Source organism: Nothoprocta perdicaria, unplaced genomic scaffold (assembly GCF_003342845.1).
Source record: "Nothoprocta perdicaria isolate Ctin4 unplaced genomic scaffold, notPer1 scaffold_232, whole genome shotgun sequence".
In the NCBI taxonomy this organism is placed as follows: Eukaryota; Metazoa; Chordata; class Aves; order Tinamiformes; family Tinamidae; genus Nothoprocta; species Nothoprocta perdicaria.
This window is the reverse complement of record NW_020455458.1, coordinates 739561-757596: the sequence shown is the minus strand read 5'-3', so window position 1 is coordinate 757596 and position 18036 is coordinate 739561. Positions and strand designations below refer to the sequence as shown.

At 38.6% G+C, this 18036-nt stretch overlaps 1 protein-coding gene across 12 annotated transcripts in view; it reads right to left on the bottom strand.

Annotated features, from left to right (window-relative positions):
- DLG1 (discs large MAGUK scaffold protein 1) overlaps positions 1–18036 on the bottom strand; it is a 122042-nt gene that overhangs the window by 29170 nt on the left and 74836 nt on the right. For all 12 annotated transcript variants that reach the window (XM_026039515.1, XM_026039516.1, XM_026039517.1 and 9 more), the window contains 8 exons: positions 17265–17315; positions 16603–16727; positions 15262–15431; positions 14454–14590; positions 13918–14062; positions 9158–9284; positions 6616–6772; positions 5384–5486 (listed from right to left, as the gene is read on the bottom strand). In XM_026039515.1, coding sequence (XP_025895300.1) covers positions 5384–5486; positions 6616–6772; positions 9158–9284; positions 13918–14062; positions 14454–14590; positions 15262–15431; positions 16603–16727; positions 17265–17315 — 1015 coding nt within the window. The remainder of the gene's footprint in view (positions 1–5383; positions 5487–6615; positions 6773–9157; positions 9285–13917; positions 14063–14453; positions 14591–15261; positions 15432–16602; positions 16728–17264; positions 17316–18036) is intronic.

Genomic DNA, 18036 nt, shown 5'->3' with positions numbered 1-18036 from the left:
AAGCCCACGGAGATAGAATGTGCCGAGCCCCTTCMCAGTTTACTGGCGGAGAACAAACTGAGAATTTGAACCATGCTTCTCTTGCACAAGCTCTTGGAAAGASCTGGATGGAAAAGCACCTCCAACAATCACCAAGTCTAGACCAAAACGCAAGCAGGATTTTCTTCTTTAAGGTCCTGAAAAGTCTGATATTAAACAGAGTGAAACTGAAACTAATGCTGGAAACAAGATACACAACAAGACTCTCGACAGCATCAGAAGACCAGCGAGTGTGGAATGCAGAAGATCAGCATCCTCCCTGCTGACAAACAGACTCTTTGCCTAATTAGCCATGGTTCAGCTTGGGCACTGTGGAGCTCTATAAAAGCTCTGTGATTAGGAAGAGTTGGWCAGCAGTTGTCTTCAGCATCTTCCATTACAGAAAAGAACAGTGACATCATGTGATAGCATATGAAATGCAGAAAAAAAAGTTGCAGGACAACAGGCAGAGAAGTGGCCGCAGCTGCTCTGCCCTATGAGCTCTACAGCAGGGGACACTGACAGCCAGCAGCTGGTAGCAAGACTTGAAACCCCACTGGAGACTTGGACCAGATACGCGACCCATATGAAGTACAACTCCATCGCATTTAGCAGAAATACCCTCAAACATGTATGTTTTTAAACAATCTCTTCAGTAATCTCTTCTGTGTTTAATAAATTGCAAATAAATTGCACAGAAATAGTATTAAAATAACATCATAAGAACAATGGTATCTTTTTAGTGACTCATATTTTTCCGAAGTTTCCAACAAGTTTATTAGTGAGATGGTACTTACTGTCATAACATGAAGCTGGAGCCAGCAGAAAAATGTGTTGCTTCAGTTCATGACAGCAGCAATACTCCTCCACTCCCCCGAATAAAAACATCACACCCAACCTTGATTTACACTTATTTGGTTGTTAGGAAGGTCAGGTGCTTACATTCAGGTTCAAGTTTAAATCTTAAAATTACATTTGACAAGCAGATGCTGCAGAACTGAAAATAAAAAATCTGTTTTTTGCTTCGTTTTGATTTTTTTTTTTCTGTCTGCAGGCATATTAAGCAGCAGCAGCAGAAAAAAAAGAGAAGAGGAGGGACTGCTTCAGAAATCTTGAAAGGCTCCTCTGCTCCACAGCCCCTAAGGTGATATTGCCTAGAAAATTACAAATACTTCCAATAACTTCTACTTCAACAGAATTCAAACTTCTGGAGAAAAAGGCTGAGCTGTGAAGTACTCATGACCACCCACCTCATGAGCAAAATGAGGACAGTGCTAGACAGATGTACAGCAAATAGTCTATACAAAGGGGAAGGAGAAAAAGGGTTGCAATGACAGTTCATTTGGTCTGGACCACACATCCTGGCAAAGGAGAGCAAAGGAGCAGCAGACTACCACAAAGGATGGAAGTTAAACAGGCTGAGAGCACAGAAGGAAAAGTAAGTCACAGAAAGGAGGAGGTGGGAGTCACAAGGAACAGATGGCAGCAAGGCACTGAGAAAGAGAGATCCYTATATACACCGAGGCTGCTAAGAACCTGAAAATGTTCCGTTCAGTTAAAAAAAGTATACTCCTTGCTTTCCTTCTCCCATCTGTCTGTGGGAAGCCCTCCTTCAGCAGGCCTCGGTACATCTATCAAAGTGGCTCTCCTTTGCTGGGAGCTATCTACTGCTTTTCTTTTCTACTCTCCAAATAGTCATCATTTTCTCCTCTCATGCTGCCTACAGACCATGAGAAATGGAGCCTGGCGGTGAGTTATGATGACCACCACACTGATCTAGCATGGATCTTCCATTTGTTTTCCSGTCTAAGCCTTTGAAGCAGGACTGGCTCATTTGAGTCCAGAACAGCATGTAGCAAAGCCAAAGATATTTATGAGCTTTAGTTGTGTGTCTCTTGATTACTAAGGCATTTTTCACAAATCCATAGGTACCATTCATGTTTTGCATACCCTTTTCCATCAAAGTATTATATGAATCTTTGTACAGAGACTGTGGCGTATATCATGCTTAGTATAATGACACTAAGAAAGAATCTATTAAAATGTATGGATTAAAAAGCCACCAGAAAACCTTTCTGAGGAGCAATTAATCTACTTCATGGCTAGGCTCTTTATATTAACATGAACTAAGAGAGACCGCAATACATTCCACACAGTTCTGGTGGCTTTTACGCATCCTGGTGGGTAATGAGCTTTTACTTCATTCATCGCTTGAAAGACCAGGYCACACAATTTCAAAGCAGTCAGAAAAATGGTATTTACCTTTAGTTAAGAACTCCTTCCACAAACCTTGAAAAATTCATAATGAGAATAGGTCTAGTCCCTGCTGAAGTGAAGACTTTTTCCCCCCTCTTTCCTCTTAAGGGCTGAAGTGAAGTTTTAAAGGATTAAAAACATGTTTAAATCGTCTTATAGTACTGTCTGGCAGCACTATTTATAACAGAATCCTTCTTATAATCTTAATGGTACAGATTTTAAAGGTACTTTAACTAGCTAACCTGGATTACTTGCAAATGAGTAGATTCAGGTACAAAACAAGTAGGGGAAAAAAACTGGAACACATGAGACTGCCTTCCCCACAAACCCCTTGTCCAGCCCCTTGCCCAGTAAACCCAGACAGTCTGGGAGTTTTCYGTTCTGGGGGGTGCTGATCTCATCAATCACTCCTGGTTAGGACAGCCCATGTTCTCAGCAAAAAGCAAGTGAAGCTCATCCATCTGATATGAAATAAAACAAAATCTTAGCTTTGTAAAGCCATTATTGGAGTTATTTCTGTACTCTATATGTTATACTCTATTATTGGTTACTCTAGCTGCAGTTATACTCTATAAAAGCAGAATTTAGACAACAGCTCAGGAAAAATGCTCAGAAAATAAACTTAGCTTCTATGTACRAAAGTGGTAGCAGTTTCTAGAGTTTAAGTTATTCCAGTTGCTTTAAATGTCACCAGGAAGCAGTGCAGCAATAAATATGACACAAACAGAAAAACTGGCTCAATACTGGCCAATGAAAACAAACTCTAAACAAAGCYTTTTCTTTTTAACTTTTTCTTTTAAGAGACATTTGTTTTAAAGAGAAAAAGATATAAAATATTAAGCTGTTACACTGGAATCTTTCCAGTAGATATATTCCTCCAAAAGAAAAACATATCATTTGCTTTACAGATCACCAGGAATTTTGATTAAACTATTGTACTGTATTGAATACATTTTCCACAGAGAATCAGTTGCATTTTCTTAAATAAATCTGAGAGAGCATGCATAGACTGCATGCATTTGAACAACACAACCTCAGAAGCAGCATTTCTACAAAAAAACCTTAAATCTTCTCTGGAGGACTTGGCTTTTCCTAATTTCACTGATCTGGCTAATTTGATCGCCTGCCTTGCCTGCCTCTCAGCAAAGCAGAGGAGATGCACCACAACGGACTGCATCAGCTGAATTACAAAAGGAAGACAAATGCAGATTTTAAATTCCAAGCAGGCACCTGAACACTCGCATTAGAGAAGACTACAATATTCGTTACGATCATCCTTTTATCATGGTATATCAAGTGGATCCTTGGCAAAAGGAAGGTGCCACTATCCCTTCCTGCCATTACAAGTTGCTTGGAATTCTGCCCATTTTGGGAAAAGGGTCAGGTAATCTATGAACAAATTGCTGGTGACAATGTCTGCTGCCTGCAGCCTCATGCTTTCTCTTCCAAGGCTGCTCAATTATTGTGCATGCAATGATCAGTAATATAACATGGGTACTTAACTGCCCAGTTCTGATCTGGAATAACTAAGGAAAAACAAATGAAGTATCATTTGGCTTGTAAAACAAACGCCTGGTCCAAGCTGGAGAAACAGGTTCAAAAGCAGGACAACAAAATAAGAACAACTGCAAGTTGCCCAACACTTCTGTAAAGTGTCCCCATCACCCAGTGTCCCCTCATCCATTAATGTTTTTCCAGGTTACTCGGACTTTTCAGTGAGGATCTTTTCCAAGACCCTCTTTTTCCAAAGCCCACAGGTGAAAGACAAGCAGGGAATTTCTGATACAATTAATGTGGTAGGATGTTACAGCAGACATCAGCACTCCCCATCAAATCTATGAACATACAAGCTGTCATGTACAATTATAGGTAGTGATGTGAACCAGTCCCAAATGTCTTCCAAACGCTCTTATCATAGTGAATCTATTTACTCAGTTATAATGAGCACTGATGGATGTCTAGAGTCTCCTTGATCTGTCCTAGCTGTCAGCAACTGTCAAGTCCTGCTGGAACCATGCATGTAAGTAACATACATGAACAACGCAAACAGTTCTAACTGAAGCTCAAATAAACTGATGTCTTTCCTCTTTGGAAAGGTATCTAGGAAAGACTGAAGACTAACAATAATTTTATGAGCTGTCATTTTAGTATTTTTTAACCTTTATTTGAATGGCATCAAAATAGATATATGCAGATCACTTACCAAGYTCACTGGAAAAAAGTGAAAAAGCCAGGGGGAAAACATGACAGCTGTAACTAGTTGTAACTTAGGAAATTTGAAGACCAACTACATATACATCTACCAAATGCATTCAACATGAAGATTAGCAGGATCATATTTTCCATTTAGAAAATCTAATCTCAGCTAGACTGCTTGCCTCTAAGAGATAAAAATCTTCAAGAAAATATTCTTTCTTTACTACTCCCTAATCTACAAAGAGTAAGTATTTGATCCAAGTTACTTTCTACACCAGGCCCAAAAGAAGCTGATAGCTGGAGGTACTTTCAGCTTCTCTCTTTGACTACAAGTCAGATATTAGTAACTAGAGCTCTGAGACATCCTGTTCATGTGTCAAAAATGAGAAAGTATCATTTGGCTTCTGTAGAACCYGTAAAGATTAGGATACTCAGCATAACTGCAGTCTAATCTGGATCAGAAGAAATTACTGGATAAATACCAGCTCAGTATGAAACAGAGAACAAAATCCTGCTTCCTCAAGGCAGCTGAATCAACACAACAGAAAAAGAATTCATCTTTTATCCTTCTGCTACTARGAAGGGAAAAAATAAAACACCCACACAATGATGGAAGGATGAAGACAACAGTGAAACAGAAACAATAATGTGGTATTTCTATTAAGTTCTGAATTTTCTGGCCTGTTTTTTTCACTGTGTGTCATGACAGTGTGTCAACTTTTACCAAAAAAGTCAAACCTTCTGAAGATGATCTAAGCAAACACGAATATGAACAAGCTGTGGCATCAACTCCTGCAGATGTCCCTATGTGGTCACTTGCAACTATGCTGAGAGAGGCAYGGATCTAGATACAGCATGTTATGGTTTCTTCTTTCCTTTGAACAGGGATGAGGCAGTGGAGGGGCTTTCTCACCTTCTGGACGGTACTGAGCAACAATAGTTACTGCTTGGCCTGCATTCTTCAGGGCTGCTGCTGCTTGCTCATGGGTTGCTGCTTTAAGGTCTACCCCATTCACCTACGAATAATACCAAAGAAAAATGTTTTAATTTATCATTATCATGGAATATAGTCACATGAACAASAATGAACTGAATACAAAATAGTTTCCAGGACACATGAGATTTTCCTGTTTCCAACATTGCAATTCAGTTAACACAAACAATGATTATTGATCTTTACTGAAGTTCAAATAAACAATTATGAGAAGAAACATTGTAGAAGGCCTAACATATCACATCCCGAATTTGTATCGTTACACCTAATCATCTTCCTGAAGATCTACATTCTTTTTAAAAACACACAGAGAAAAATATTCTGTGGTCACCACCTCTTCTTTCTTTAATAGCCACTTAGGAACTTCCTACAGGAAGGCCAAAGCTTACCTATATACGGCGACATTCAGCAGACAGAGACAGTTTCATATTACATGAAACTGCCTTTGTTTTCAGTGTATTAGATACAAAAATGTTGGAGGGAAGAAAAAAACAAACAAGAAACCCCCACACACGAAGCTGACCCTCCCCAAAACACAAAATACTGATACAGAAGTTCATCTAACAGTAACAGGGAAAAAGTTCCCTTCAAACCCCCTAGCCCTCACCTTAAATAGCTACTAAAACACATCTGAAATGCCCTAGGATTTTATTCTTCATGAACTAAATCACTTTAAGGAAAAAAAATGTGCAAAACCTTTACAATTTTCAGTACTAGCAAGCAGAAGAGCCTCTCAGGCAGGGCTGAGAAGGGTCTTACTGTGCAGGGAGTTCAGCAGATACTCCAGAAAGCAAAGCACCATCTTTCCCACACTACTGATCAATATCTCCACCTTGTTAAAAGGCTCGTTTCTAAAGGCTGAAACCTTTTAATTTAGGCATATACACCCTGACTACCAGACTTAGACCTGATAAGCTTTAAGAGAAAACAAGCATCTCTGAGGTAGGAAAGTGCTGTTTCCATCAGGTTATAGACTAAAGACATTGACAGACAAAAGCTTCAAAGGTATTTTGAAATATAGGAGTAACTATTCCATTGTCTCAAATTTAGCATAGTTAATGAGATTCTTCTGCATATAATCCATATTAATTCATATGCAGGAAGAGGGTGATTTTTCTAATTAATAAGAAAGAAGCAGCAAGGAATCCTACTGAAATTATACGATCTCCTTTCCTAAGCTCTCCACTCAGGTCAGCAGGTCCTCCAGCAAGGATGAAAGAGATGAAAATTCCTTCTCCATCTTCTCCTCCAACAATGTTGAAACCAAGACCTGTTGATCCTCGATGCAGGACAACTTTCCTAGGCTCCCTGGAGCAAAAAAGAAAAAAACAACAAGAAAAATACAGAGTCTTGGTCATTAGTCATGAAAATCATAGAATAAAGTAATGATTTAACAGTTCAAGAGCCTTACTCAAGAGCCTTGGTATTACTCTTCCACGCACTTTTCTTCATCTCTCACCCCTCCAAAATGACATGGGGCAGAGCAATAAAATGGCTATGGCCCAATAGGAAAGTAGAGCCCTGTGACTACTGCACACCTGTAGAAAATCCCAGACTTGCATTCTTTCCCACAACATCATAGGAAGTTTGGCCTAGAAGTCTTTATCTCAATTTCCTCCCTTCTACAATACTTCAAGATGTACTACAACTCTAATCCTGTTATTTATACAGTGTTTTCACTCCAAAGGGAGAACATAACAGTCTAAAATTAGCATGACATGCATCATTTTTGTTTACTGTTCACCAGCACAAACTTCTTATATAACTCATGTACACTGAATAATCTGAAACGGATTGAAAACCTTAGAATATGAAGTTAATCCTATCATCTAATATTGATTATAGAAGCAAAGCACTTTATACAATTTCAACGATAGCCTCAAGTTCACTGCATATGCATAGCTCAATGCCACATGAAATGATGCATTATTTCCCAGTTCATTAAAGTACACTAAACCGCTACAGAATTCCCTGTGAAGTAAATTACATAACAACAAATAAATTTTCCTTTCTAAAACTTAAAAAGGAGGATTATTTTGGAAAAGCATGTCCTTGCTGGTTTCATTACAGTTGATCAAGCAATAAACATAGCAAACAAAAGACGAAGAACCATGCAGAAACTTTTCCCAAACAAAAAGAATTTACTGCTTGCCCAAATACATTAGCAACTTATTTACAGCAACTGTAGCTGAAAAAAAAATTAAAATTAAAAAAAAAGAAAAAGAAAGAAAGACCTAAACCAAAGTGTTTCATTTATAAAATCCCTCCCACTCAAGTTAGGAGGCTAAATCATTAGGTAAGTTCTCTTTCAATGAAGAAAATGAAAATATCTAACCTGCTACTCTATTCACTGGAAAAAAAAGGATGGATAATTTCAGAAAGCAACAAACAATTTCTAATATTTAAGCACAGCAACTGTGCACACTGCGTGTAAAAAAAAAAACCACAAGAGAACACTAAAGAACAACTGAGATACTATTACTTTTTGGCATGTGCTAAAAGGCACAATAAAAAGAACGATCATATCCACTCCTTTGAAAATATTTTTAAAATGTTCAAAAAATTTTAAAATGACTCTTTGATCAGCTCAGGATCAAATTCCCAAGTTTCACCCACATCAACCCTCAGATTCCTCTTTTAAGATATGGTTTTATTATAAATACATGGCATTATGAGAACACAGGTATGTTGTTCTACCTTACATTAGCACATTAAACAAAAGAAAAGTAATTTAAGGCAAAAACATCTGAAACCTTCTCTAGGTAGCTGTAGAATTCAGAAGAAAACTATTTCTTTACAGTAATTTTAGAATAAAGAAATAACCTCCTAAGCTCAGTAACACTGTCAGCAGGACCGAGTCACCCTCGCTAACGGGTCTGCCTACCCACATGGGTAAAATAACCACGAAAGACATGGATCCAAGCCCTTCTCATCTTCCAACACACTAGAAATAATTCTGTAAATTATCATGCCACATATGTTCCAAGCTTGGGCAGATCCTGCCTCAAACTTGACCGTTATCTGTATCAAATGACAGTATGACACAGTTTAGTAATAACGTTCTGAAAATGCAGCTTACCATCTCTATACTGAGAGAACAGGAGGGTAATAAAATTAGAAAAGCTTCACTTTAATAGAGATGGTAAACAAAAGATTAATACAATCTCCTATCAAATCAGTGAAGGAATAGCCTGCTAATAGAAAAAGATTAAGAGCTTTCCAGCCTTACTGGATTTAATAATCCATCAAAACAAAACCCCTTCTGTAACAACAACAAAGAATTTCTTGATTTAAATTAAGTAGTAAATCACTGACCCATGATATATTCAGAAGACAAATGCCTCATTTCTGGTTTGAACCAAAGTGCTCAAACTACACCCTGCCCAATGGAGCAAGGAGCCTTGCGGAGTGACCCCRCAGTCAGCACCACAGGGTCTGAAGTCACAGCAACCATGTCTGCTCTGACCACCCTAAAACCTGTCAAACTCATGAAGCACTTGGGCAAGCTCATTGGGTTCTAACCCTATTCTCAGAATCATATCACATACAAGAAGAGTTTTTCTCCCATGATCCATATTTGTAAGTTCTAGGAGACCATGGATTTAYGTTCATTTCTTCGTTAACGTTTTGCCCACAGACACATGTTGGGAGCTTTTGGGGATGAGGACTTGGTGGGCAGCTCGGGTCGCTCACCTGGTAATCTCGTCGTCCCCCAGCATGCCCTTGGGGACGGGCGAGTAGCGGCCCGGCGACGCCGGCGGCAGCGGCTGCCCCAGGTAGGCGGACGACGCGATGTGGTTGTCCACAGGCTGAGAGTAGGCTTCAAAGGGGAGCGGGYGACAGGGAGGCAAAGAGACCATCAGTGAGAAAGAACGCGAGGAACCGTAACACACAATCAAACTGCATCCCGTGTACAGATGGAATGCAAACATTTCAATGATACATTAATAATACTATATTTTTAAGATATTGTATCACACTACACATTCCATAGTCTCCTCACACTTTGAATCAGTAAGCAAGTTTTGAAGTTTAACTATGCCTTGTACAGACGAAATGTCTATTGAAATAACAGACACTAAATATTTGCAGCAGAACAGGGACTGGAAAGTTGATCTGTTTTTAAATTACACTTAACTTGATTGAATTAAAAAATTCATTTTCTCAAAAGCATTGTTACAGCAACAGCTTAAAAAAAGTGRTAATGTCTCTTTCTTTGCAATACTTTGGTGCAGACAAAGCAGACAAGTTTCACACCTTAAAGACCTCAGTTCTTCACAAAAGGAAGTAATCTAATAACCTCTTATTCTAGTACTTGACAATTTAATTTAGATTACGTAACTACAACTTTCAGAGGACTATTTTCTGTGTTTAAGGAAACACTAAAAGCATTCTGAGACCTAAGTTGTACAAAACAAGTCCCAYGCAAACCCGACCTCAGTGCTGGCTGCTCAGCACTGCAGGGAACCTGGGAGCAGCCAGGCTGCTGGCTGGCAACGCAGAGCCCGAGGGGAACYGGTCCAGGCAACAAAAAGCTACAGCACAGGAAGCACCAAGGTCAGCTCCCAACTATTTCCCAAAGTGGAAAATTGGGCCTTTTACATGAATACCCTATTTTTTCATATGTAGATAACCACTACAGCTACCAGTTAAGCTTGAAGGAAAGCTAAAAGAATTTGACCACTGTTTTCTCTTTACAATGAGCCCTGTGATTTAARGGTGGTTGTGCTGTAACAGACACCTTATCAAAAAGGCTAGAGAATGGGTTCATTCTCTATTTTTAGAATTAAAGAAAACCTTGACCTAGTCCTCCTCACTTAAAAAAAGGCCCACAACTGGAAAAAAGACCTGAGCACACATGTACAGACACGGGATTGAGGGCACTTCATAGATCTAAAAATCACTAAGTTGCCAGATGCTCTTCACTCCTACTCCCTTGCAACATCTGAGGTAATAGCTGGTTTTAGAAGATCTGTACTAAAACTAAAGCTTTGTAATGGAATAGATGTGATTCAGGCTGCACTACAGAAAGGACCTGTAATTTTTTCTAAATGACTGCCTGAACCTGGGGTCATACACAACTTCATCAGGAGTAAGTGAGAAATTTGTTCAATACCATCAAGCAAGAACACTACTTTTGGCAAAAGAAACTGATCAAAGTCAAAAAAAAAAAAAAAAAAGCATTCAGTGGGGAGGATTTGACAATAATTAGAGCTTTTCAAGACGCAGGACTCCTGCTGACCTCACACTCAGAGATATCTGTTGCTTTTGGTAGCAGCTGTATTGCATGTACAGCTCCCTCCTGGTCCTTGCACCCTCTGCAAAGCGTTGAGGAGGGCAGATTACACCCCTCATTGTCTGTGTGTGTATGTGTGTGTGTGTGTGTGTGTGTGTGTGTGTGTGTGCGCGCGTGCCCGGGACAAGGCGCAGCCTGTATGCACTGATCCCAACTTCTGAGCAAATACAGCCACTTCTTCAAGTTGTTCTTTTGATCATGGTGGAATTTGTGCAGCACAAACACAAGTCATTCTTACTGATTACTAACGAGTGCAGCAGCATATAGCTGCATTGCAAAATTTTGTAACAGAAAAAAAAGATATGTTTTTAAATACCAAAGTGATAATTTCCATGTCATTGTACACTTTGTTGAAGCAAAACTACTACTACTACTGAATGTAAAAATCATTAYAGTGCTTTTCGAGGAAATTACACAATTAAAGCATAAAATGTAAGGACTAGTTTATGAACTCTTCTTTAATTRAAAAAGGAAATGCAACACAGTAGTGCAGCACTACATGTACTGTTCATGCACTAACTATCCCAGAAATGAAATGATTTTACAGTTGCTTTTAACAAGTTAGCGACAGCTACTGTCATTCACATTTTTATGAAGTAACTGAATTTTATAGCAAATTGTATATTCAATTCATTTGAACTCATACAATTTTTAGTAATTGTATATTCAACACTTCTTTTAAAACATCTGAAACTCAACTGTATTACGTTCAGAAACACATGCACCATCTAGTATTATACACTTGTATTTTTATCCTTTTACCAGATAACTAAATTGAGTTATCAAGTAATTTAACAAATTACTATTTCAGATTTGTTCCCTATTCCACATCAGCACTGGCCACATCCTGGTAAGGAAGTTCTACGCACGCTAAGCACTTTGCAAAGCTGGGTCATTCTCCAGAGTTAGCATCAGCCAGCACTTTGGAAGTCAATATGCAAGAAACTGTTTTGGATGAGCAGAAAATTACAAGATGAACTTGCTAATTTATGTCACAGTTGAAGCAAGAGAGAGGAAGAGTCACACTTGAAGAGAACTTCCATTTCCAAATCCACCCTCCATTGACATAACTCAATTCTATACAGAAAGATGATGAAAACTTCCTTATTATCTGCAAACTGAAGACACCAATCTCGAGCACAATCTCTAAAGTGTGAAATAAAATAAGATTTTTATTGCAATTTTCTGTTATTATATGCTCTTCTCTTCCCATATTTATGTCACTTAAGAAAGAAGGAATTTATGCCTCCACTCAGAAAACCGATTATACCTCCCCTGCAGCATTCTGAAACTTCTTAATGCACTGTGGAAATATTGTACCAGTGCACACAGAGCGAGGACAAATAACGTAATAATTCAACATGGACTAGTAGTCAAAAATGTAGCGTTAATATTCCCTTCAAGAAAGACTTGTAAGAAAAATAAGTCCTTTTTGTCCGTCAAAAAGATGTAGATGTTTTTTCTGAGTTTGATATTCTACAATAAGTACTGTGCAGTTAAAGCTTTCTGTGTATTTTTAATAGTAAGTTCTGGATATGCTTAGTGGTGGCTAACTGAAAACCAAAAACTGAAAAAAAAAAAAGCATTTAGAGTTCTAAATTACTCAACATTTATTTCTAGGCTGATTTTTATTGACTGACATTTATAGACAATTACTGTAGTAATTTATATTCCCTGCTGATGACTTATTCCAGAAGACATCCRTGCACAGGTCCACCCACTGAGGGCTGCATCGATGCTCTTCTTCCACAGACAAATAACAGAGCTTTTATGAAATTTCTATGTTTCCGATACTGGAAGATCTCATTTTTCAGTCAWTAAAGACTGGCTGCCACAACCAAGCACTGTACTCAAATGGCAGTGTGCCCAGAAATAAGTCTTCCGTGAACTGTGTTCTACGTGACTCATAAAATGGAGATTCTTGTAAGGCACCTGCACAAGGCAGCACACTTGAGGGGGTTAAACAAATCCTACTGAGATGACTATTAGAAAGAGGCCAGGCAATCAAGTCTTCCAGCCTGTCAAGGGCCAGAAGAAGGGCCACTCTTTAAAGTGCAGCAGTCCTTACAGCTACAGCCCATAACCACGAGCCCATGCCCTGCGACTGTGATTGTATCTGCTGAATGCTCAGATACCAAACAGCTCCAAATCTCCTTTCCTGATGACTTGGACATTAGTTTCCCCYAAGGCAGCCGGAAACTGTTCGTTAGCTCTGATAAATACCAAGTGACTGGGGCCAGATTTCTGCCCCAGGTACAGGCAATGAAACACACGGGCAGGATCTGTAAGCTTCCTGACAAACACTGCCACAAGCCAGAACCTCAGGAACTTCTTGATCAAATGTCCCTGGACTTGAGACCGCCAACCTCACTCAAGAAACRTCACATTTCAAATAATTTGAGTACCCATGTGGATGCTAAGTTACCCAGGGACATCTCTGGTGCCATCAGAACACGCGACAAAACTGTGCTTTTGTATGGCCAGTGCTTTTACTGTAGGAGCTGTAAAAGAAAAAGGAGTTTATAGAAAGTCTTTGTTGACCTGGTGCTCAAGAAGTTCTGCCTTCAACACTCTTCAACGCTCCCTTTTAAAAGTAGAGCTCATCCATAAACAGAAAGCAAGGCAGCTCTCGAAGCAAACCTAGACCAATGCTGGGAGGAAGTGCTGAAGACAACAAAATACTCTGATGTTCTGTGGAGTCTTGAATGAACTACTGGGTTCACACAAGTTACCACCAGGTACAGTCTGCAACATGTTCTGCTGAGTGGACATCACAGCCTCCAGCCTGGTGGGAGGTACTGATCACCCTTATTACTTGTTTCTGATAAAATATTTTTCTTTTTTAAGCAGAGACAGTCTGGGCAGTAAGTAGTCTAGACCCACACTGATCCGGTATAGAGGGCTTTTCAGCTCAGCAGTATTTGTACAAAATGAGTATGTCTGTGGGCAGCCTCTGTGTAGGTTTAGAAGACAGAGTAACAAAAGGAATAGTACCTGTATAGGAGAGGAACCAAATTCTTAAGAACCTGGATAAGACAGGAATTTGGARGACAAAAAAATCAAGAATGGCAGTAACACGTTTCTGAATGGCTGCAAGTAAGAGTTTAAAGAAAGATAAACTTGTATAAGAATCAAGCCAAAGAAAAACTAAACTTACAGTTTGTGATGTCTGGAGGGGCATAACTATCATTCATGAACATGCTGGTGGGCTTTGCAACTTTCAGATAAACAAAGTCAGATGTGTTTTTTAAGGCAGTCACTGCTTCTTCATGAGTAACTTCTTCTAAGCAAACACTGTTCACCTGAATATGAAAAAATACACACATTCTCAAGGTAAAAGAGTCAGCTTTCACATGATGCTCACTGCAGAAGAGAAAAATCCCCCTATTGTATGCTGGTTTACATTTCAGGCATYTAGACAACAGAAACTAATGGCCAGCGTCAATAATGAAATACAGGTATTTGCATGAAGCACTGTGCTGAGGTACACATTCCAAACTTCCTGAAACGACTGTATGGATCAGAGTACAGCTTGAATTTTAACACCGATTTTCTGGAAGAGCATTATCTTAATGACTTCTACAATACAATCTGCCAGCTCCACTGACAGGTAGCTTCATGATCAAGGGCATCACATTCTCTTCCRAGACCCACAAGTGAAGGCTCATAAAAGAAACTGCAGCTCTTACTCACAGCTAAAAGTTTGTCTCCAATCTGAAGTTTGCCATCTTTATGGGCCGCTCCTCCCTCTATGATTTTGGTTACATAGATGCTGTTGTCTCCAGGTATATGTTGATTTCCTACACCACCAGCAATACTGAAACCAAGACCTGCATGAAAATGAAGCAAGAAACCTTTTAGCATTCAGTAGATTTTAATAATTGTAAGAACACTACCTGTATCACACATATACATAACTGATTTATACATGCACATATATATAAATACACATGTTTAAGTGTGTTTATACACAAATATGAAAAGAGGTGGCTGAGTAAATACTTCCCAGTGAACTTCTYGATTTTCCAGAACGTTCTAAATAGCAGTAATGCTTGCAGAAGTTCTGAGAACAAAACTAAATGATTCAGTTCATGTCTTGTGAAATATATACACAGCACAGTTAGAGCAGCAATATTTATAACCAAAGAACTATTTTCCACCACTTCCCCTTTTAAAAGGACAAGAATATTTTTCCCTAAATGTTTTTAACCTCCCGAGATTTGTTGAGATAATTCACCTGAAATAATGTAGTTACTTAAAAATTGAACAGGAACATATTTCAGCTACCCATTTTTACTACTCGAAAGAGAAATATGCATTGAGAACAGTAATACAGCAAGCATGCACGAGAATGCAGGAGTGCTTGAGGCACTATGATCTTACCTTCTTTATTCTTCATTTCACAGAGCTTCATACTCAAGGTACTGCTTTATTTTGACAAAAAGACATTCTAAAATCAACTCTACCCAACTTATGAAATAGCTTTATACTTCTTACATACCTTTAGGGCCTTTTACAAGTTTTATTTCCACTATTTTTTCCGTGACTGGTTTTCTTCTTTTAACATACAGTCGTACAATTGATCCTGCTTCTTTCAAGGCTTCAACTGCTTTGCTGTGCGTCACATCACGAACATCCACCTCGTTCACTCGTAGGATACAATCATTAACCCTAGAGACAGCAACGTTCACATTCAGCTGCTGTTTGGCAGCACACTGGACGCATTAGAAACCTCATAGTACTTTTCTAAAATAAGTACCTCAGAACAAGTAGTGTAGAAGTAGTGTTGGAAATAGAAACCTCCAACACGAGCCCTGCCYTGCACCAGGTCACTCGCACAACAGAGGTGGCACCAGGCTACCCTGTCACCGCAGGGGATGTGCATGGCTCAAAACAAATCCTTTTGGATACTCCATCTGGTACTTGCCAGAAATCCTAACCAGACTGCTGAAATACATCTTCCCACTGCATTCTTTTAACCTCCTCTGCTAAAACTAAGCTCAGTTTATGAAATATTTAGAACTGTGCTGTGACAGCAAAGCACAARCTTATTCAGTCACTGCATTAATACTAATTCATGTAAATATTAACTAGCACAAGAGCTCAACTTTCAAGTGGAGGTAGAAGGACCAGCATAAGAGCAAAGAGGAAGGATAAAAACATGGGGGATGCTCTCCAGCACTGCTTGCTGTTACTAGTAGCTCATCAACCCTTTTTTGTTTGGCAGCCCATCATTTTACTGGATTCTACGACCTCTGCACAATTTAGAACATGAGACACCTAAAGAAATACATTAAAATATTATGTGAACTTGGATTCAGTGTAGTCTAAAAATAAAGTGCATGAGGGAAAAATAGTAATGAAGAAAGATGCCCTAAACTGGTAGAAGAAAAGTACTTCAAAGATGCTTACAGAATCCGCTCCTGAGGTCCCATTAGGGTTCAGGAGTTTCATCAGAATTAGAAGATTTAAATATACATTTGCGGTACCAGAGGCATGAGGCGTGGGATCAAACATATCCCTACATCACCTAAGTGATATTGATAAACTGTCCAAATTACTTCCTTGAGAAGGATACATTCAAAATCGGAACTTTAGAAGTTGACCAAAGTAAGAATTACAGACCATTTGGCAAATCAATGTATATCACAGAACACAGAAGATCAAACTCACTTAACTACAGATTTATTGGATGAAAAAATCCCACTTAAGTATTTCCACTATTTACAAAACAATTAATAAAAACTTTAGGTATTAATGTGATATCATTAACTAAGATCTGAAAATGCTTATTCTACTGATTGATAAGAAATTAGCAACACAACACAAAAAACTGTCATACCGTAATCTTCCATCCTGAGCAGCTGCACCTCCAGCTATAATTTTTGTAATGAAAATACTTGCATCATCCCCAATATGTGGGTTATCTGTTCCACCTGCAATGCTAAAGCCAAGTCCTGAATTTCCCTAAAGAGAGAGAGGGAAAAATAATAAGATATTTTTGACTCTAATAAGACTCTGGGTCAATATAATAACAAGTTTATATAATCTTTCTAAAAATTACATAATATTATTAAGATTATATTACATTATTAAAAAACAGTTGACATTTTTGTTGCTATCCCTGCTCCTGAAAAAAGGGTKGCTTTAATAAAATGTCGCAAGGATCTGTGCCTCCTAAAAACACTSTAGAGCAGCAGCTTCAGGGTTCCTGGCAACTTGAACTTGTCCTAACTATCCAGAAAGTGCAGATACTGAACAAACTGCAGTTCAGTTATCAACACAATATTAAACCACCATTATATTGCAATTAAGAACTGAAAACAAAACTATAGCTCTCTCTATACACATATACAACGTTGTGATTTTTTAAAAATGTAGGTTAAAAAGAACCTCTTTGGATTGCCTTTAACAGCATGCTAACAATAGGGATTAATTCTTAATATTTAAATATCATGGGCTCCCATTTCAAAATAGAGTACAGGAAGATGTTTGGTATATTACCCTTTCGAGAGTAATTTCTTCATACTCATAATCTGCATCTGTGCCATTGACCTAAAACGAAAGAAAAAGTTATTTTAACTTTACACAGGACACAGTTTGTTAGATTGACAACTCACTCCCATCAAATGCCAACTGAACCCCACTGCTCAGAGCGCTTAGAAAAGGCCTGTGATTGTCCCACCCTGCTCTGCCTTCGTTATCAGACACCCCTCAGGCAGCAGCTCGCATTAAATGCTGCACACAACAGGCTGCTCAACAGAGATAGTCCAGAGCAGAGGCRAAAGAGTTAAAAGTGAGTGAGCAAGGAGGGAGAAAGGATCAAAGAWGAGGTTTTATATATATATATACAAATATATAAATATATAAATAATATATTATATATATAAGGTATTTATATAGGTATAAGGTATATATAGCTCCACACTGATCAGAGAAAAATCAGATAAGCGCTCTAAAATAAGCTTTCTGTATGAATCCCCACCTCTGTTTATACCATCCTTTCACAAAACATCTTGTCTGTCCTAAAAATCTTCTAAATCTTCATCTTCTGTAGCACTACCATACTACAAACTACATAGTTTTTATAAGGCTGCAAAAAGCCTTATAAAGAGGCTTTTCCAGAGAGGCTTTCCCAAATGTGTAATTTTTYAGTGGAGAATAAAAAAATGGCACCTCCAAATTCACTCCCAATGAAATTTAAGAGCATATCCACATCATTCCTGGCATGCTCATTTAACATACTTAAAAGCTTCCAGTGCTAGAGAGAAGACTA